The sequence below is a fragment of the Mastomys coucha genome, unplaced genomic scaffold, assembly GCF_008632895.1.
Source record: "Mastomys coucha isolate ucsf_1 unplaced genomic scaffold, UCSF_Mcou_1 pScaffold23, whole genome shotgun sequence".
Taxonomy (NCBI): Eukaryota; Metazoa; Chordata; class Mammalia; order Rodentia; family Muridae; genus Mastomys; species Mastomys coucha.
This window is the reverse complement of record NW_022196906.1, coordinates 96,699,672-96,721,054: the sequence shown is the minus strand read 5'-3', so window position 1 is coordinate 96,721,054 and position 21,383 is coordinate 96,699,672. Positions and strand designations below refer to the sequence as shown.

The following is a 21,383-nucleotide window of genomic DNA, read 5'->3' as shown; positions in this document are numbered from 1 at the left end:
GGAGGAGGAGGAGGAGGAGGAGGAGGAGGAGGAAGGCACGCTAACATTAGTTGATACAGGTAGGTGTGAGGGGGGAGGATCCAGTCTCCGGGCAATAGGCCCAGCCGAGGCTCAGATGAGGCCCGAGGTGTTCTCCTGCAGACTATATTCCCTGTTCTTCTTCACCCTCCAGCTGATGAAGAAGAGCAGCAGCGTCCCCAAGGCCTTGTAGACCACCTGTAAGCCCAGGTACCTATGAGGCAGAAAGAGACAGGCATGGTGAAACTCAGGGGCAGTGGGAAGATGAACATCGTTTTCACAATGGCCTAGGAGCTGTGAAGACCGCTACTCAGAGGATGAGCTGTCACCTCCCAGGTGGTCACTGTGGATGGGTACATGACACTAGTGATCTTCTGCTCTCCGGTGACATCGCTGATGGCCAGAGGTGACACTACTGTCCCAGCTGTCTCCAGAGGGTCTGTATCTTTCAGCTGCCCCCTCTGCTGGCCTTTTCTACCCGTACTCAGCATTTCTAGCCCCTGTACAGGCCCTGCAAGCCCACCTTCCCCTCCATTTCTAGATGATGGAATGGCAGCAACAGAAGAGATGGCTGGATTTGGCTTACTGACATAGGTTGGACTCCTTCCTCGGACCTCTGTTGGCTGCCATGCTGTGTTCCCCTCTCTCTGAGCAGTAGAGACTGCCTGGTATATTTCCATATTCATAATCTCTCTCAGGTTCCAAGCACCCCTTTACCTTTGGTGACCATTGTCTGCTGCTATGAGTAGGCTCGTGAGGGACAGACCTTAGGGGACACCTCAATGCACACCCTGTGTCTCCCCCTTATAGGTCCCCAAATACCTGCCATGGAAGCCTCTGCTCTCTGTCCATGGCAGAATCCATGGAGACATCCCCTCCTATCTTGTCCCTTAGAAACCTGACAGCACCCCCCCCCCCATCACATCCACAAGATTAAAAAAGGAAACATGCTGGGACTACAGGCCTAATCTCCTAGACACCTGTGTGTGTGTAGGAGCCCTCACCTGTTTCGGAGAGCATCATTGTCGTAATACGCACAGGCCCCTCGTCTCCTTGAGCATAGGTAGTTCCACCGGATACAGGAGGAATCGATAAGGAGGCCATAAAGGGATGGAGATGGCAGCCAGGCTGGCAACAATGGGAAAGAGAATTCAGAGTGTCTGGGTGACATGGATCTGCAGTCAGGGATGCCTGAGCCTCCCACACTGGCACGGTCCACACATTGCCCTCAGAATCACAGTGACGTGGGAAAGCAGACAACAGCGGGGAAGCTTAGGTTCCCCTTTCGCCAGAAGCTTAGGAGATAAAGGGGAATCCTTTCAGGGCAGAATGAATCACAGGGTCAACCTGGTGTCAGCTCAGACACACTGCACAGTTCTAGTGCTCAAGGCTGGCCCCAAGTAGAAATTCCATCTCGAGAGTTTTAATGTCCCCAAGTTCTCCCACAGCCTCTGTGGGTGGGTGGATTCACTGTAATGAAGTGCAAGTGAGCAAGAGGACCCAAGGGTTCACTGAACCCCATTTCACTGAAGTTCAAGTCCCATGTTCTTCTCCCACTCCAAACTACCTTACTAGATCAGACAACGCCCTTTGGAGACCTTTAATTCCCGATCTTGTTCAGAACACAGACTGCCAAAAAAACATCTCAGTACCTGAATGTTAAGATGAAGTCCAGCAGGTATAAAGCTTTACTGGGTGCTGAATATTTTAGATGCCCACTACCCAACCCCACCAAACCCCGTGGTGCTAGCCAAGTTGTGAGCAGCCAACGGGTCAGGGTGGACTTGTCTAGCAGCCAGTAGGTCAGAGTGGACTTGTCCAGCAGCCAGTGGGTCAGAGTGGACTTGTCCAGAATTTATATTGCAGATGGGCCATCCCATTCTCAGAAACATGGTGCTCAAAACACCTGACTGTCTAGCACCCCGTGAGTTCCTGTTTCTGGAAGAAAGAGGCAATCCAGCCCTGTGTCTCTACCCAAATCAAGACACTCCCAAGAGGAGCCCCTCAGCCCCCGCTCACTTTCAGGTTTGCAGGTGAATAGTGGCTGGAAACTGGCCCTAGTGACACATCCCTAAATAGAAAAGAAGTCAAGAAAAGTTTTCAACCACATATCAGTGGGTGACTGTGAACCTGCTGGGGTTTATAAATAGGCAGTCTTTTCATGTAACCCAGAGTGAAGCTGTGTTCTTAAACGGCGAGTGGATTTCCTCCAGGCCTGGGTTTTCTAACTGTGGTCCCACATAGCTCAGGTGGAAAAGAGGGAGCACCCAGTGCTTGGAGCAGCGGGGCAGAGGGGCCATTCTCTAGGTCACCAATGAAGCAGGGCAGAAGGTCCTCTGGGAGGAACGCCAGGACTCTTTCGCTGCCAGGCCATTGGAGTAAGTTATAAACCAGCTAGAGAAGGTAAGTCATAAATAAATGCAAGGAGTTGTGCTAACGAACCAGCCTCAACCTGGACAAGACATCCTGTGTCCCCTGTGTGGCCCCAGGAGTGTGACGGTTGTCATCTAGAGGGTTAAGGGTCCTTGGGAACTTAGAGACTTCATTACAGGATAAGTGGCTTGCAGCTAAGAAACCCCATTGAAAATGCTGGCTCAGACCCTGTATAGGCTCCTGCCCATCTGACTTCAGTGGGATGACGACACATGCTGGAAGGCTCATGGGAGCCACGGCAGGGCAAGATGTGACCTGCACCCCTGTATAATACTGCAGAGGGTGTCAGTGGTTAAGGCACACATTGATAGCAACTCAAGTCCTTCTGCCCGGAATCTCCAAGTCCCCGCCCCTGAAATTCTTAGGACAAAGATCCTCTGTTAAATTCAATCTCTATACTTCTGTTCATACATCGTAGCAAGACATCCACATCAGTGCCCAGGGTTCGAGTCTAGTGCATGAATGTGTCAAGGGTGTCAAAGGGCAGACCAGAGTTGGCAGGCTGGAAAAGCACCTACTATGTGTACCCTCACCCCTCAGTCCCTGCACTCAGGGAAACCAGATGCCTCCTGCTCCCATGGAGTTCTTCTTCCCTGTCGCTCTCTGCTGATCACGTGTATGCACAGGCTGAGTGTTCTGAGTGTTGAGATGGGGGGGGGGGGGGCGCTCAGGCTACTCGGGGACAGACAGAGTTCAGAGGCAGAGGATCCCCCGACAGAAGAGACATTTACTGAACTGTGGCAGAGGAGCGAAGTTTGGAAAATGGGAGGGAAGCCAGGGCTCAGCTCAGAAACTGCTCTGTCTAGGGCAGGAATGCAAGGTCTTGTTTCCTGGGGCGAATTCTTGGAGAAAGATTTAAAAATACCTGCCTTTAACTCTGTATTTAGTACTCTCAGCTATGACCTTTTCTTTTTCTTACATAATTTAAATTTGGCTTGAATGCTGTAGACAGACTCTTTCCCGATCTCAAGCAATCAGGCAAACTGTCATTTGTCAGGGTCTGGTTCTTCTTGCTGTTAGGAATATGCAGCCAAGATGAACTGGGGTTTCTCCCAACCTTGCCCTGCCCCACATAGCTTTTAGATGCCCAAGGCCCAAGGACAATACTCCAGAAGGAAGCTCTTAAACTACCTACCCAGCAAACGCATCAATAGGAACTGTACCCCGATAGCAAACGACTTTTCATCCTGGTTCACCACACTGAAAAGGAAAACAGGAAGTTAGCACCAGGAGGACTCTGGGCTTCAGCATCTCCTGGAGGGTATGAGGTGTGGGGAAGAGAAAGACTCAGAGCAGGTCAGAACTGGTCCTCATAGAGTCTGACCAGGCACATGGATGATGAGAGTTATCTGTTGAATGCGTGTTATACCCCTTGTTCTCAAAGCACTGTTGCTGGATCAGAGGCATTGCCCAGGCTGCGTTCAAACCACAGATTCTCAGCCGGCATTCATTGAAAACGTGGGTATTCCAGGAGAGTTGGATGCAGACTTGAGTTTGAGAACCAATAGTCTGTATTGTTTTCAGGACCGTCCAGAGACTTCTTGGAGAGAAAGCAGGCAAGAGAGACCAAGTAGAAAGGAATTTCTGGCTGGATGCTTAGACAGCAAGCAGGTCTGAACAACACCCACAGAAAATCTTGTACCAGGAAAAGAGGGCCCTGGGCTATCAGCTTCTGTGTGGATCTGAAACAATTCCCTGCCCTGGGCCAGCTTTGTAAGGTGTGACTTGAGTAGCTGCATAGGATGCCACTGCCAGAAAGGCCCAGCTTTGGTTTATGTATGTCTTAGAGTTCTTACTGGTTCAAAGTCAAAGGCTTTATAGTTTCATCTGCATTGGGTCCTATGGATTCTGTACTGGTCCTGCTTTCTATCTTTCCTCCTTCAAGAGGGGGACAACAAAGCCAGGTAAAGAGGTTCAGTTCTTCCTAGAGAGCTGTCACCTCAACTGGAGAGTGGAAATGGGGATTTGGCATCTCATACATAGGGTGAGGAGCTCAGAGCAGTGATAGAAGAGCCTGCTGGGTGACCAGACTCTGGCTTCTCCACTCTTCCACCACACATACTCCTGGGTGGTGATTATCATTTGGAAAAGAATTTAGAGCTGAGGACAGGGAGGAAGAAAACTCAAACCATTACATATTGTCTTATAACCATTGCCGAAGTTAGTCAGCATCTGAGAGATATCCCCAGGGGTATGACCCAGCGAAAGGAGGCTCTTTGGAGTTCAAGTAGGAGAAAGAGGGACCATCTGGGATCTCCCAGTGGACAGTGCCTGGAATCCCAATTGAATGGATGTTATTTCCTCTATATCAAATTGTCTCCAATGGCCAGGTCCATAATGGATGCCTGTAATGATTAATCTTTGTTGCTAACTTATGGATCTAGAATCGCCTGGGAAACAAACCTCTTGCTGCATCCATGAGGATGTATCCTGCGGAGTTTGACTAAGTTGGGAGGATGTACCCCTGAATTTCATGGTACTATTTAATAGTTTGGGGTTCTGGGATGAATGGAAAGAGACTAGACTTGGATAGAGTAAAATACATATGCTAAGCAACTGCTCTGTTACTAAGTTACATTCTTGACATAACATCTGGTCCTTCCTCGTTGCTTGACCTTCTGGAGAAGTAGGTCTTAACCAATACAGAGAACACCAGCCCCCCTCCCCCCCATCTCTTTTCTGAGGTAAGGCAGTGGTCCTCGACCTTCCTAACTTTGCGACCCTTTAATACAGTTCCTCATGTTGCAGTGACCTCCCCAACCACTAAATTAAATTATTTTGTTGCTACTTCCTAACTGTAATTTTGCTACTGTTATGAATTGTAATGTAAATTCTGTGTTTTAATCTGACAGGGAGTTTCCAACCTCTGTGTTTCTCCTCTGTTTTCCAAGGACGTTGATGGAGCTGGATGGGAGGGAGGTCAGAGAGGCAGGCGGGAAGTGGTTAGGTGAACTTGGGTGAGATTTCTTTCTTTCTTCCTTTCTTCCTTCCTTCCTTTCTTTCCTTCTGTCTTTCTTTCTTTCTTCCTTTCTTTCCTTTCTTTCTTCCTTCCTTCCTTCCTTTCTTTCTTTCTTTCTTTCTTTCTTTCTTTCTTTCTTTCTTTCTTTCTTTCTTTCTTTCTTTTTTCTTTCTCCTTCTTGGTAGAATGAGGCAAGGGAGAGGCAATCTCTATAACAATCAGACACTTCCCTTGACCCCACCCTGGTCCCTTGTCCCTCCAACCTGAGCACTGGGTCTCCAGCCTCCTGCAATTTTTCTCATTTTCAGCCCTTTCTCACAGCTTTTGCTTTGCTTCTAGAATTTTCCTAAGTTCCTGACTTGCTGATTTCTCCTCTTTGAAGATTGGAGATCAAGTGAATCTGTACTGCACAGCCTGTCTTGAACCCGTGTCTCAGTCTTTTGACAGTTCCACCATTCTGGGATACGATTTAACTTCCCACAAATAAAAATGGGGGTGCCGTACTGGCTGGTTTTGTGTGTCAACTTGACACAGGCTGGAGTTATCACAGAGAAAGGAGCTTCAGTTGGGGAAGTGCCTCCATGAGATCCAGCTGTGGGGCATTTTCTCAATTAGTGATCAAGGGGGTAGAGTCCCTTGTGGTTGGTGCCATCCCTGGGCTGGAAGTCTTGGGTTCTATAAGAGAGCAGGCTGAGCAAGCCAGGAAGGAACATCCCTCCATGGCCTCTGCATCAGCTCCTGCTTCCTGACCTGCTTGAGTTCCTGTCCTGACTTCCTTTGGTGATAAACAGCAATGTGGAAGTAAGCTGAATAAACCCTTTCCTTCCCAACTTGCTTCTTGGTCATGGTTTGTGCAGGAATAGAAACCCTGACTAAGACAGGTGCCAACAGGGCCTATGTTTCATGGATACTAGAGGCCTGGGCAAGGCTTCCCTACAGGGAGCTCCTCTTGGGACAGGGAACTCTTGCCAACAGCATACCTGTTGTCTTCTCACCATTAGACACTTGGAGGCTGCTGTTAAGACCGCCAGGGTGAGTTGAGGGAGGAGAGACTCCGAGTGGGGGACAGGATGTAATGTCAAAGAGAGGGTGTGGAAGCAGCAGCCAGAGGCTCGGAGGTGTCACTCACCGTAGGACCATCATGTAGAGGGGGTTGTGGGAGACGCACGCAATGAGCGCCACAAAGGAGATGAGGAAGATGGACGGGAGCAGCAGCTGTGCGCAGGACGCAGGGCACGAGCCTGTCTTGGCTGACGGGGATCCTCCAGTCACACAGCTGCAGTTCAAATAGATCTTGAAGAACAGGAGGGGGCCGTGTCATGATTTCACCTCTGGATGCTTCACACATCCACACTGGCATCCACCACTACAAACGAATCCCTGTGCCCTCCCTCCAGCCCTCCAGGGATGGAGGAAAAGTTGGGATTTGAAGATTGAAGAGGTCAGATGAGGGTTTTAGAGTACCCCACGGGGTCCTGGCTCTTTTGGGGAACATTAGAAATGGTCTTCACTAAGAGTTCAGCTTTGGGATGAGCTCCTGCAGTCTCCCCAACATTTGAACACCCAAGATCCCACCACCAGGCCAAGCACCCTCATCAGCTCAGGGCCTGGAGCCGGGGAGCTCTCCTCCTGGTCCAGCCCACTGTGCTGGCTGTGCAAGTTGTTATGGAAGGAGGTATACTCGGGGAGTAGTTTACCTTCTCCCAGTAACAATAACAGAGTCTCTTGAATACTCTGCAGTACTTCCCACTGAAGAGGTGCCCTTTGACCTAGGAGGAGACCCCAGAGGAGGACCCTGCCTCGTCATAATTCTATGTGGCTCAATACTGTTCGACTCCTGTGGTGGCCACTGCTCATCTGGTCATCTTTGCCTTCCTTCCTTCCTTGCAGTGGCTGATGGCCCAGTCTATCATGATGTTGGTGTTAGCGCTGCTATGAAGCTATGCCAACGAACGAGCTAGGAGGCCTCCCTCTGTCAGTCAGTGGGACCGTGGCTCTCAAGCTCAGAAGTTCCTCATACACAGCATTGCCATAACCTCCCACCATCTGGATCTTAAAATACCAAGACTTTCCCCCCCCTTATGATTTATTATTTTTTCCTTGCTATCATGGTAATGGATTTTATCTTGATGTACTTGTGCTGTTATTGGAAGCTTGTCAAGATTATTTCTGGAAGTAGATGAGTCAATGGTAAATAAATAAAGATAAGAAAACCACAGAAGCCACCGCTCTTGCAGTTAAAAGGCAAACTAAGGGGCCATCTTGTCTTAGCTCTTCACCCTTCTCTACCTGAGAGCCATGTGCCTTTGCCCATAGTGACGGATGGGGAAGGAGTATTGTCTTGTCACCTTGTGAGTGGTGTAAGTGGGGGCTAGCCTGGCCCATGGCCTGCACACAGGTGCATTCTTTCTATAGGGGCATCCTATAGCAATGGCATAGACTTTCCCTTGCTCTCATGGGAGGGAGTTAAGAGGGGGAATAATCTATCTCCTAAGCATGGCTTGCCTGGCCCTGTCCAGCCCTGGGCCTGTTGAGCCCTTGTCCTGATAGCTGTGACACTTGTCACTTAGCTCCGACCAGGCCTTTCCTCAGCTTCTCTGATGGATTCCCACCTGGGCTTGGTCCCTGCTCTTCCCTCACATGCAATGGGCTTCCAGGTTTCTATAGGATTCCTCTTCTGTTTGCTCAGGTGTAAGTCCCCCAGCATTTATCGTGTGCAGTTATTGGACTGAATGTAAATGTAAAGCTCTGTCTGTGAGACCAGAACTTTCTGTCAACAAGGTGGCTGCACACACGGATTTCTGTTTACTAATAAACCTAGAGGAGTCATTTGCTGGTGGCTGATCCCAGAAGGCCTGGGGCCACTGTCCTCACACCTCGACAGACAAGTCCCCGTAGGTTGTCTAAGAAGGAGACCCACGGCCTTGAAGACCAGTTAAACAGAGCTTTTGTTTCTAATCCTAGATTTGGGCTTAATTTTGTGGCTTCAGGCCAACTCTGTGGCACTCCTGGGGGAGGAGGGCTTGACGCAAAGGCCTTCTACTGCTGCTCCCAGCACTGGCCTCTAAGGGCCAAGTCACAGGGGACTCTCTGCTCCCAGCTCATGTGGCTCTGTAATACGGTCTACACCCAGAACCCAGAAGTTCCCCCCACAGTCACAAGTCTCTGCTGAGAGTAAATGCTTGGACTTGTTTCCATTGTCTTGCCAAGTCCCCAACAATGATCTCCTTGGTCTCCAGCCAATCTTTAATTGACTTTGGGCTGTGGGCATCTGGTCATGACTCTGTGGCAGGGAAGGCTGAGAGAGAGTGGAGGGGGGTTAGGATGCTGATACGGACGACCAAGGTACGGTTTTTGAGGTAACACGCTGAGCCCCAACGCTCTATGTGGTTCCGTCGGCCCCTGTGACCCCTTCGTCCTTACCGGTTGCTTAGAAGCCGCGGAGCTCATGTTGAGGCTGCTGCAGCCAGCGTGGCACGGGGAGAGGTACTCGACTCCATTGTCTCCGCAGACAGGGTGGAAGATGGAATCTGGGCACGAGCAGTCCCTGCGGCAGGCAGGAGGCTGCGGATGTATAGAACTTGATGTGCTGCCAGCGAAACAGGAAGCGAGGGATCAAACAAAGCAGGACCAAGAAGCAGCACTACACTCCAGCCCAGGGCGAGTCCCCGGCCCAGCGGATGTGCCTGCATGCCCCTGTTTGTCTTGGGCCAGGGCTACCCTGAGATCTGAACCAAGCCCATGGTTGTGAATCTGCCACGGTTTGGAAATCACGGCCTTCTCTGTTTCTCCTGACCCCTGGAGCCCAAACCCACCAATTACTCAGTTGTAAAGGTCTAGCCAGAAAACCCCCACGCCACTGTCAAGAGTTAAAATGATCGACGGGCTGAGGCTCTGTTGAAGGAAATGGTCTATGCTACAGTGATGTCATTAGTAACATTTGCCTTCTCTCATGGCCCAGCTAGGTACTGGCTCAAGGCAGGGGCTGAGACCTTTGCAGGCCACTGAGGTTTTCATGGACTGTTCATCTCCTGAGACAAATGGATTCGCTGATCTGGGTCTGTCCATTCGCCTCCCTATCCTGGGCCAGAACTTCATCAAAATGGATTTTGATGGCTGATCTTACTGATCTTCTATGGGGAAGTTCTGATGGCTGAGTAGTGCATTGATAAACGATAGTAGTGATTGTTGGCGTTTATGGGACATCACAGTGGAAGGGGCTTTTTGTTTATGGATAACTTTCTCGTAGTAACAAAGAGCAGTCATGCTTCGCTCTCAGGCCAGGCAGATGACAGTGGTAGGACCAAACTCCCAGTGAAAAATCACCCCAAGGCCCCCAAGCATTCAGGGTTCTCTGGGTCCCCAGGCAGTCTGCAGAGCAGGGATGAGTTCCTCGTGGGAAGGAGACCCCTCCTTTGTTCGACTTTCCTTCCTCACCTATCAACTACAGAGGAGGTCATCTCACACTACACTTTTGCCTTTTGCCTGATGCTGTTGCTGTATTTGGAGATGCTGCGCTCCCTGAGAAAGAGAATATGCTGGGGTTTAAAGGTTCTGAGTCTCCAAATCTTGCAAATGTTTTAGGCAAAGTCCTCAAGAAAAAGTTTCAAGTTGGTTACCTGGGGTGAGTTGGGGGAGGGAGGGTGGGAGGAGGTGGGGAGTGGGCATGTTCCTTGCTCTCAGGGTTATAATGCTCTTTCTGAAGATAAAGCTTGACTCTAAACTTATGCCTCACGCTGCTTGCAGCAAGCAGACCGGTCCTTTGACCTCTGCCTCTGCCTCTCCAGCCCTTGTTTTTTTTGACAGTGTGTCATCATTTTAACTGCTCATCTCAAAATTTTTTCAGGTCTTCTCTCCTCTTTCTTTGACTGCTCTGTGAGACTCTAACTCTAGCAGGTCCAGAGCTGGCACTAACTATTGCTTATTTCCTGGCTCCTATGGCTCAAGCACATTCAGACACTAAACCAACTAGCTTCTATTGCTTCTTACAAAACCGAACCCTAAGCCCAACCCCAACGGCTGGCCGATCTCATCTTATAATGGGACATACTATTTGAGACCTGGTTTCCTGTGTCACCACACGATGCATCAGATCAAATGAGCAGGTAAAAGGCTGAGGAGAGAGACTTACAGTGGCTGGATTCTGGCTGTGCTTACAAAGGGGTATCTCTACATCCCTTAGTCCCTTACCTGGGAGGGTAGACCTCAGCTATGGGTGGTGTAGAACATCCCATAAAGAAGAGAGGGGCACATAGGATCATGGAGATGGTCATGATGGTAGCAGCCACTCGGGGGATGGTTTGCAGAGGGAAAACAAAACGCTTCATGAGGATTCCTCCGAACAGCATCCCCAAGGCCGCTGCTGGAAGGTTCACAGCACCTAGGTGAGAAGGAGAGAGGCTGGATGCACAGCCTGGGAGCCTTGAGCTGAGCCACCAGGAAGGAACACAGCTTCCTAAAGAAAGGGTGGGTACGTTCAAGTATGATAGTCGTGGCTGACTACTGAATATCATTAACTATTGCGTGTTTGCTGGGTACATTCTGAGAATTTGCTTTACTTAGTGGGTTGGCTAGCCTGATCAAAGAACAAAGAGGCAGTCAATTTCTGACACGTATAATCCTAGCCCTTGGGAAGTGGAGGTAAGAGGGATCAGGAATTCTAGGTGGTCCTCAGCTAACTAGCAAGTTTGGAGTCAGCCTGGGCTATTCCAGGACTTGTCTCAAAGAAACAAAATTGAAAACAAGACAACAATAACAAAAATAAGGAAATGGATCAGTCTCGGGTGGTGATCCCTGATCCGATGCTGAAGGCTGGAGAAATGATATCATCCATAAAGGCTACACAGGACTTTGTCGAAGATAGGGAAGTCACCCTCAGATCTCATGCCCTGATTATCTTGTCAAATCTTTGGTCAAATTCACCCATTGATCGGGCCCAGTTATTCATCTAGGCACTTGGTGGAACCCTCATTAGTGGTTCTTAGCTTCTACTGCAAGAAGTATGATCACCCCCACCACAGATTCTGGGTTCATTAGTCCAGGTGGGGGCCAAGTCTCTGTTCTGTCACTGTATAAAGGAACCTGACACATCACAGGGTTGAGACTCAAGTTCCTGGAGAAGGAAACCCCCAAGAGGCGTCCTGTACGTCTCAAGTGCCATGTTCCCTCTCTCCTCTGTTGCCCCTGAGAAGGTCATTTGGGAGGATATCAGATTCCTACCCTCTTGATGGGAAGGAAGGCAGCCCCTAGTCTCCACCCGCTCCTGGATGGAAGAATAGGAGTCTCAGAATCCTGCCAAAATCATTCTAGATTGCCAACCAGGAAAAATGTTCTTAAAATTCTTTCTCTCCGGCAAGCCCTCCTGTCTCCTGCCTGTATCCGGCCTGGCCCTGGGTTATCTTTGGATGGACTGTACAGTGCCCAGTTCCTCCCCAGAGTAGCACCACCCAGGCCCTGCAATGCCCTCTGACACACCAATGAGGAAGTTAGCATAGGCTGCTGAGGCCCCGTACTGCTTCTCCAGGAACTTGTTGAGGAATGTGGAGAGGCCGGCGATGACTGAGGAGAAGGTACACTGACTCAGGACCACCAGCATGAAGAGTGGGTTCAGCAGCAGCCTCAGGAAGATGCGGGGGAACCCTGCAGGCAGGCAGACATCTGTCAGGAGACAGGCCTTGGCAAGTCCATCACAGGCTTCCTAGAGCCTTGCCTTCGCCCTGACTCATCCATAAGGACAGCTTCCTCTCTTCCTGGGGGGGGGGGGGGGGGGGGGGGGCGGCGGCGGCGCAGAATCACAGACACCCAGACTCCCAGCAGTCAGCCCAGGGTCCTTGGATTCCCACTCACCACGCTTGTGGTCTGACTAAGAGGATGCTGGTGGTGGGGAAATGGAAACACTGCTCACACTGGGGAAGGTCTCCTCCCACAACTGCCACCTCTATGGGAAGAGAAGAGAGAGCAGAAAGGGCGACTTGGGAGGGGTGACTGGCTCTGCCTGAAGTGGGCTTTATTGGTTTCTGTAAAGAACCAGTCACCAGGGTCCTTGACAGGGGCCCTCCGCACTGAGGGTGCACCTAGGACGTGAGGCAGTCACAGACCTTATTGTCTCTTATTGCCTTTTACCCTCTATCTGGCCTCCTGCCTCCCAGAACCAGCCCACCCGAGGCTGCTGGGGCAGTCAGTTACGTTTAATGAAATCCATCAGGGAGCCACTTGACTTGTCTTCCTCCATCTTCATTGTTTCCTCTGCGATAACAGACCTCTGAAGGTAGCAAACATGGGGATGTTAATGGCCCATCCTCGAGCCCTTGACTCTCTGGATTCAGTGGCTCAGGGACCACACGTGTGTGGGGGAGGGCATCTGGAGGATGCTCTCTCGAAGCAGATACCACCTGTGTTTTCAGGAGCCTGGTGTCTTGGCTGGAGGCCAGAGTGAATTTGTGCCAATGCCTCCCACAGTACCTATGGGCATATTATTTCATCTGACTTTCCCATGACTGATGCCAAAAGCAGCATCTTAGAGCCTACCCTTGTCTGTGTTAGGGCTACACTGTCCCATATGCAGATTCTGCATATGCAGATTCCATAGACGGCTGGCTTCTAGGACACAGGGGTCTACGCTGTCTGCTGTTCTCAGCTCCCCCTTTCTGTGTCCTCTCTGGGTCCCTACTTTTTCCTCAGTCTAAAGGTGAACCCTACTCTAGGCTCTGTTCTAACCATTACCCATGCCTTCTGGGCACATTACCTCAGTGCCCTCGCCACTCTCTGAAGCCAGCAGCTCCAGCCAGAGGCCCCAGCTGTCTCCGAGGCACTGTGTAGACAGAGGCCAGGGCTTTGCCATAAGCTTTTTTTTTTTTTTTTTTTTTTTTAATGCTCCCATTAACCGAGCACCTCTGCTCTGGACATGCCCATCACTCTCCATCCATTGCCTCTTTCTTCACAACTTCCTTCCCAGACAGCTTCTGTAATCACTCCCAAGAACTTTACAAGAAAGGAAGCTTAAAAACAAAGCAACTTGCCTAACATCATTCAACAAGTTTACGAGTGGAACAGTCTTCAAGCTCAGAGCTGTCCAACTCTTAGCCTATCCAAATACACCATAACCTCTTAAACGCTTCCCCAGGATAAGCTTTGGGCCTCTGCTCACAGCTCCGTTTCCCACAGTGGGGCCCTTTCTGTCTTAAATCATAGACACAAAGCAGCGGCTCTAACCCAATCCACAGGCAAGTCTTTGCACCTCCGCTCCAGGAACCAGGCAGGCCTTCATCCCATTTCTCTGATGGCCATTGCCCTGACCCTCAACTATGTCTTTTTTTCTTTCTCTTGAGCCACTCATGTCTCCAATTTTCATTATTTCAGTAGCCCCAATCTCAGCCTACTGCCGTATTGTCATTAGGTGGCCACACAGTCACCACAGGGCCCAGAACCCACAGGAGAAGATGTTGGACCCTGTAGTGCAACACAAAGGCTCCACCCAGTCTCCTCTGTGTTGCTTCCTAGCCTCATCTTTATGGTTCCTTTCCCTAGCAGACACAACGCTGCCCCAGACACGCTCCTTCTCAGCCCATCCTTGCACCACATCTTCACTCACACCTTGAGTGGACTCCTCCTTCTCACCAGGTGTTCAGGCTCAAACCTTAGTAAGCTCCATTAGATGTCCAAATTAACTGTGCCTCACTCCCTGCTCAGCTTTCGTGTGTGTGTGTGTGTGTGTGTGTGTGTGTGTGTGTGTGTGTATACATATACATAAAAATATATGTAGCTGTTTTCAGACATACCAGAAGATTCCATTATGGATGGTTGTGAGCCACCCTGTGGTTGCTGGGAATTGAACTCAGGACCTCTGGAAGAGCAGTCAGTGCTCTTAACCTCTGAGCCATCTCTTCAGCCCCCATATTGATTTTTAAAGAGGTCTTTAAGTAGCCTAGAGCTCCCCACATAGGCTGTCTGGCTATCAAGCCTTAGGGAATACTTCCATTTATCTGCTTCCCCCAGCTCTGGGATTGCAATTATATACCACCATGCTTGGCTTTTTAAAAGAAAAGAGGTGGTGTGTGGCTCAAGCTCAGGGCCTCGTGTTTGCATGGCTGGCTCTCTATGGATTGAGTCGTCTCCCTGTCTCCACATCCCATCGTGCATTGTTAATTGTTTCTTAACTCTTTAGCCCAGCTTAGATGAACTTGGGGATTTCCGAACTATGTTCCTCGGAACCCTCCAGTCTTCGAGATGACAGCATGGTAAGAAGGCGCTGAGGGGTACCTCTTCTCAGTCTCTGATGAACCCTAACTCCTGAGACCTCCTTTCATTTCCCCCAGTTTGCTGAGGCAGCTGCAGCTTCCCAGCTGTTTATTTTCCAAGCCTGTGTCCATTGCTTACAAGGCTATATCCACGGAGTCATGGGCTCTGGGAAACTTACCTCTGCTCCTCTGGACATTGCTCGGGGAAAGAAGAAAAAGGGCAAAGAGGTGACAACCAAGAAGCCTGAGGAGATGAGCAGGCCCAGCCACCAGGCTCCGATCCACCGAGGGTCACCTGGGCTCAGGTTCACTGTAGCTAAAAAGAAACCGAGGGATAGAAGTGTCCGTTGGCTAAATGCCCGATCTCTGTGATCTGACTCAGGGAAATCTGGTTCAGGGGAATGTTTTATTGACTTTCTTCCCACAATGCAGGAAGGACCCTGATCGGTACAACTCTTCCTCCCCAGGCCTTTTTGGTCTTCCCAGAGCACCCCTGTCTCTACACAGAAAGGCAAATGCTAGCCCCCCGCCCCCATTGTGTTTCCTCTCCAGCTCTTGGCAGGAATAACAGTGAAATGATCTGATCTCTAGAGGGTTGACATGGTTCACACACTACTACACACTTTACCTCCACCATCCTACTGGCTCTTCTAGCATCATGGTGACGGAGGAGTTACACACATCTGACTTCCCCTAACCGACTGGGGGACCAAATCTCTTGTCCATTAGTCAGTTTCAAACCTGTGTTTCTGGTATCTTAACCTGTGCTCTTAACCGCTGAGCTCTATTACACTGTACTTTTAAGCAGCCCTAGTCCCATAATTCTTAGGAGCTTGAGGATATAGTCATCAACAAAGTGGGTTACCTGGCCTCCAAACATCAACGTTCCCCTGAAAATCTGTCCCACTGCACTCTACCCCCCTCTGCGTTCCTTGACATCAAACATGGACACAGAAGGAGGAAGAAAGTAGCAAAATGGTGTTCAGTCACTCAATGGCAGGCACCCCTGGGCAGTGCCCCATACGGGCTGAGAGCTCCATTGCTGGTCTCTTTAGGCAGCCAAAAGGGAAGAGCTAAACCAGAAGCAGCAATTAAGGGGTGATAAGAATGAGTGTCCTCTGCATACACACCTGTGTCCACTCTGCCATAGTCCACGAAGATCCTCAGCATGACTGAGCCCAGCAGGTACCCAAAAGCCGGTCCAAACACAGCGATAGCAAATAAGATGGCTGGAAATTGAAACAAAGGATCAAAGGCTGAGGGGCACTGGGCAAGTTCAGCATTCCTAGTCTCCTAAACTGAAGGAGATTCCTAAGGTGCCACGCACTGTCCCCTGGGAATCACAAGCATGGGCCTGTTAGGCCTCCTGAAGCCCGAGCCTATTACATCTCCTGTAGATAAGGAAGGGCCGGATGCCAAGGCTTGCAGACCCAAGTCTGCTGCTCCTCCAGCACCTGCCAGAGAGATCTGCTGGCCTGGAATGAACTTTCCTCCACGGTATCTTTAAAAAAAAACCAAAATGCCAGTCCAGGGTGTACTATAGTGTTGTGTGTGTACAGTGCTGGTGGCTCTGTCAGGTGTATGTGGAGTCAAAGATTCAGTCTGTGACCTGAAGCCCCGAGACAGCTCAATGTAGCTTTTTCTAAGGGAAGGGGTTAAGTACCAGTTGGCCATCTGCTACCTTCTTCATGCATGCTAGCCTGTCCACAACTCAGAGTACTGGTATATCACTTACAACGAGTCTGGAGACCCCGGTAGTTTGTTGAGGATCTACAGACTAGCTAACAGCTGACCCATAGGCCACATGGTCTCCAGGACAGTTATGATCATGGCCCAATACCAATTTTAAACTTAAAGCATTATATGATTTTGTTGTTGTTGTTGCCGTTGTTGCATTAAGGAAAAAAAAAAAACTCAATTGCAACTAGTGTGAACTTGGTAGAACCCAATGTCACGCTGTGATTTCAAAGGCTCAAAACAGGGCTAAATGGTGATGTATATCAGCTCACCTAACGTCAAAACACATGGCTCACACAAAGAATCTTAGTGCTGTCCTCCAGATAAGAACCTGGGGACTTGGGTTAGCCACTTGAGGTCCGTCCTAGTGGAAGGAAACAAAACTGGCATTTACAATGGGCCTTTGTCATGCACCATGTTGTGGGCCAGCGAATCAGCCCCCATTTCAGCCCCCAAGAGCTTCAGCAGGTGTTGGCATCAGGTCCTGATTCCCCACCCCCCACAGCCCGGTTGAAGCTCGAGACTCACAGATATACAGAGGCGAGTTGGTAGGCTCTGCAAAGTCGTCCACATAGGAGATCCCAAACGGCTGAATGGGCACTGTCCCAATGCCGGCCAGCAGTTGAGCAACCACCATCAGGCCCCACATGCTGCTGGTCTCCTTCTGGGTATCAGGCACGGTGCTGTGGCACTTACTGGGGGGCAGGTCTAGCAAATGCTTCTGACAGAGGTCAGTTTGAAGGTGGCTGCTGTTTCCTGCAATGAGCATGCCCAGTGGTCACCACCAACCACCCTGTCCTCCCGCTTCCACCATCTGTCCTTCTATCCCACTCTCGTTTATCCTTTCTTCCATGCCCCAGAGGAAGGGAAAGAGGGGATGGGAAAGTGGGACATAGTCCTTGCAGAATAGTCCTCTGCTTGCTTGGCAGAGGGGCTACAGGGACTGAGGTGAGAGCGAGATGGACAGCGGTTCTTGCAACGGGAGCAGCTCTGCCCAGGAAGGAGAAGGTGCAACTATTTCTCCTTTTGTGTGGTGGATCTGGAAAAGGGAATTCACTGTCAAAACCAAGAGTTCTCTTCAGCAAAAGACTATGTCACCACCAGGCTTGGCTCTGGTCTTCCCTGAATCTTGATCCCCTGACCCTTTACTTCTGAATGATCCCAACACCACATTATTGTGAAGGACTTGCTGCCAAAGGTATTTAGTGACCTGACCACACCTGGGCAGCGCCCCCAGAACCATAGACTCTTAATGCTTCTTGGCCTTTTGGCCAGGACCAAGAGAAGAATCACAGACTCTGAAAAAAAGGGGATTGGGAGACCCTGTCATATTACAAATTGGGGAGCAAGGCTGCCCCTGGAGGCCCTTCTGGGAGGGCTCCAGTCAGCCCAGTATGGCCTTTGGACACTGTGGTTCCTGCGGCTGTAGACTTTGCCAGGCTTGGCAGCTGCTTCCATGCCTCTGTTTTCAATTTGGCCCACACCAAACAATCAGCGTTGTCAGCTTTCCAAGGCCTTGAGGGGTTTGAGGGAATCTTTTCCAGATTCCTTTTATTCCTGCTTCATTCTGGCCAGTGGAACCCTCTGACGTCACCAATCTTCCTCTGCAGGGTTTTCATTAACACGAATGGAATCAGTTTAATCCTTATTTATGATCTTCCCAGAGGTGTGGCCCTGAGCTAGAGGGCCCCTCAGTCCCCTGGAGAGAAAAAGTGGAGGCCATGGGATAGGTGTTAGGGCTGGGGCCAGTTGGGGCTGGGCTCTGCCTTCCCTGATGTCCCATTCCCCTTCCACACAGGTCTCCTATGGCCAAACCTCATCACTTCCTGTTCTCAGTGCCAGGGTCTAGACAAGACCCATGTACAAACTTCCAGCAAAGAGACTCCTTTGTTGGTCACTGAGGTCTGACTCAGAAAAAACAAAACAAAACAAAACAAAGAAACAAACAAAAACAGAGCAGACAAAGGCCAGGTATTATAGTATCAAGTATTCTGTGAAGCCTTGTATGGCATGCTCATCAGGCATCTCAGCACTCAAGGAGCTGAGGCAGGAGGATTGCCAGGTAGAGGACAGCCTGGTCCATATAACACATACTCCTCTCAGCAAACCAAACTGTTACTACAACCACTAGCCAAGGCTCGTTAGTGGTGCAGAACGTAGATGACGTTAACCGAGACTCGGCCACCTTTATTGAGTGTCCTTTGGTGTACATCAATTATTCTAGAACAGTTTAAAGGTCATCTGAAATCAAATGATAATGCCAAGAAAGAGGTATAAAGAGTTGTCCCCGTGCTAGCTCAGTCACCGAAGGCATCTGCCTCAATCTGAGACACCATCCTCTGACCAGCAGTGTGGGTGAAGCCTGGCTCTTGGAAAACACCTGCACTAAGATTCAAGTCCTCTTTAGTGTCCCAGTCATCTGGCTAGTAACTATGAGAGAGGGCTCTCCCATGCAGGTGACAGAGGGACACAGGCATGGCTCTTATACATTCTCGAATCCACAATGGCCCCCCGGGTTGTTAAAAACGAAAAAGCCACCACAGTATTGCTTTGCCAATAGAAACAGGAAGCGATGAGATAGCATGTAACATCCCACAGGATGGCTAGCATCAAAAAGCCGGAAAACACCAAGTGTTGGTGGGGAGCCAGAGCTGGAGAGACCCTCATGCACTGCTGGCGAGGCGTGGGAAATACTGCAGTCACTCTGCAAGTGGGTTCAACATCCAGAAAGAGACAGTCATTACCTATGATCCAACGAGTCCCATAAAAATCAAAATGATTAGAAGCAGAGGCTTGAAGAGATTTTTGTTTTGTTTTGTTTTTCAGCATGGCTTCTCTGAAGCCGGACAGTGGTGGTACATGCCTTTAATCCCAGCACTTGGAAGGAAGAGGCAGGCAGATTTCTGAGTTTGAGGCAAGCCTGGTCTATAGAGTGAGTTCCAGGACAGCCAGGGCTACACAGAGAAACCCTGTCTTAACCCCTCCTTGCCCCCCCCAAAAGGGTTTCTCTATATAGCCCTGGCTGTCCTGAGACTTGCTCTATAGATCAGGCTGCTCTGGAACTCACAGAGATCCTCCTGCCTCTGCCTCCCAACTACTGAGATCAAAGGTACGCATTACCACTGCCCTTAATGAGCTCTTTCTTTTTTTAGACCCACCTTTAAAAAGAAGATTTATTTATTTTATGTATATGAGTACACTGTAGCTGTTTTCAGACACAGCAGAAATCCTACTCTGTAATAGGGCATTGAATCCTATGACAGATGGTTGTGAGCCACTGTGTAGTTTCTGGGAAGTGAACTCAGGACCTCTGGAAGAGCAGCCAGTGCTCTTGACTGCTGAGCCATCTCTCCAGCCCTGAAGAGATCGTTATGCTCCCATATTTACGGCACCATTGTTGGCGAAAACCAAGAAGTAGAAACAACCCATTAATTAAGTCAAATATGGTACCTACAATAGGATATTATTCAGTTTAAAATGGGAGCAAATTCTGCCGTATGTTAATATAGATGAGCCTTGAGGACACTGTGCTAAGTGAAAGAAGCCAAACAGAATGACAAGTCCTGTCTGACTCCCTTAACGGGAGGCTTCTAAAGTAACCGAATTCATAAAGACAGAGAGTAGAATGACGTTTGCCAAGGGCTGGGGAATGAAGGGAAATGAAGACACTGCGTACAATCGATTCACATAAGAACGTTCTGGAGGTGGGTGGTTCTGATGTACTTAGCCCCACCAGCACGCAGCTGACAGTGGGAGCACGGTAAACTTCATGTTATATATTTCACCGTGTATTGGAGGAAAAAAATAATGGGAAACTCAGAGTTGGCGTGGTAGGGGTGGGGTGGGTGGGGAGGCGTTGCAGAAAGTTCCCTAGAGAAGGGAGCCTGTGAACCAAGAAGAAGGCACAGAGGGAAGCCAGGGTGTCTCAGTGGGTGAGAGTGAGCGAGAGCAACCCAGTTCACAGGGAAGTAGGGGGGCGGTGTACAATCCAGCTACTGCAGGTGGGTAGAGTGCCTTGGGAAGGAGCCTAGATCGTACCCCAAGGACACCCCAAGATAGGTGAAGACCCTGACGGGGCACTGCAATGCAGTTTCTGGGTGGGCCAAGGCCTGAGTTCAAGGGGGAGGAAGAGCCTCAGCCAGAGAACTGCCTAGACCTCAAACAGGTGAGGCTGCGGCTGTGTGCTCAGGGTCAGGGCTTGCGGGGGGCTCCAGGGTTGCATGAGTATGAAAACATACACTAGGTTAGACTGTGGTGGGGGAATGAAGGGAACTGGAGGCGGGGGGACAGGGGAGGAGGACTTGAGGGACTCCCCGGGGAAATAAAAGTTCCAGAGAATAGAGTTTATTCTAAGTTTACTCTAATCCCTGATTTCGTCCATCCTCATTATTTGACAAAACCGATGGTCATGAGGACATTGTTGCTGCCTTGGCTGGCAAAGGCATTTTTTTTTTTTTGTGAGACATTTAATGGTCATCAAAGATCATAAAAACATTGACTGCCTTATTAAGTCTTCATGTGGCATACTGCATGGTATGCCAAAGCCACAGAAATCCTCGGGAAGTTTCATCTAGTGAAGGGTTCCGAAGCCAGAGTCTCTGGGGATCGTTCGTCATTATTAAGTTTAAAAATGTCAGTGTGCAGGTCAGAAATACCTCTTCCTCAAAATATGTGTGAAAAAAAAAATCAGTTGGCCCCAACTACGTCCAAGACTCCAAATTCTCCATGGCTTTATTCTGTTTCCTACACTGATTTAAGGTCTCCCTGTAGAACATGGCCCTTCCTGATGCCAGTCCTGAGTGAGGCCCAAGCCTATTTCAGATCCAGCTGTGACACTTGAGCAAAGGGACAGTAGTTGGAGCTGAGGAGATGGCTCGGTTCATAAAGCACTTGACCTCATAAGTATTGGACCTGAATTTGATCTCCAGAACTAATATGAAAAGCCCAGCATGAGGGTACATGCTTGAAACACCAGCGTTGGAAAGGCGGAATTATATGGC

At 49.7% G+C, this 21,383-nt stretch overlaps 1 protein-coding gene across 1 annotated transcript in view; it reads right to left on the bottom strand.

Moving 5' to 3' along the window:
* Positions 1 to 86: 86 nt before the first annotated feature.
* The window catches only part of Slco2a1 (solute carrier organic anion transporter family member 2A1), an 84,084-nt gene continuing 62,787 nt past the window's right edge, over positions 87 to 21,383 (bottom strand). Inside the window, exons 4-14 of the mRNA XM_031343411.1 lie at positions 16,912 to 17,139; positions 15,777 to 15,875; positions 14,826 to 14,962; positions 12,596 to 12,671; positions 11,885 to 12,049; positions 10,601 to 10,790; positions 8,834 to 8,999; positions 6,540 to 6,703; positions 3,587 to 3,651; positions 1,023 to 1,146; positions 87 to 232 (exon numbers count right to left, since the gene is read on the bottom strand). Coding sequence (XP_031199271.1) covers positions 112 to 232; positions 1,023 to 1,146; positions 3,587 to 3,651; positions 6,540 to 6,703; positions 8,834 to 8,999; positions 10,601 to 10,790; positions 11,885 to 12,049; positions 12,596 to 12,671; positions 14,826 to 14,962; positions 15,777 to 15,875; positions 16,912 to 17,139 — 1,535 coding nt within the window. The 3' untranslated portion in view covers positions 87 to 111. The remainder of the gene's footprint in view (positions 233 to 1,022; positions 1,147 to 3,586; positions 3,652 to 6,539; positions 6,704 to 8,833; positions 9,000 to 10,600; positions 10,791 to 11,884; positions 12,050 to 12,595; positions 12,672 to 14,825; positions 14,963 to 15,776; positions 15,876 to 16,911; positions 17,140 to 21,383) is intronic.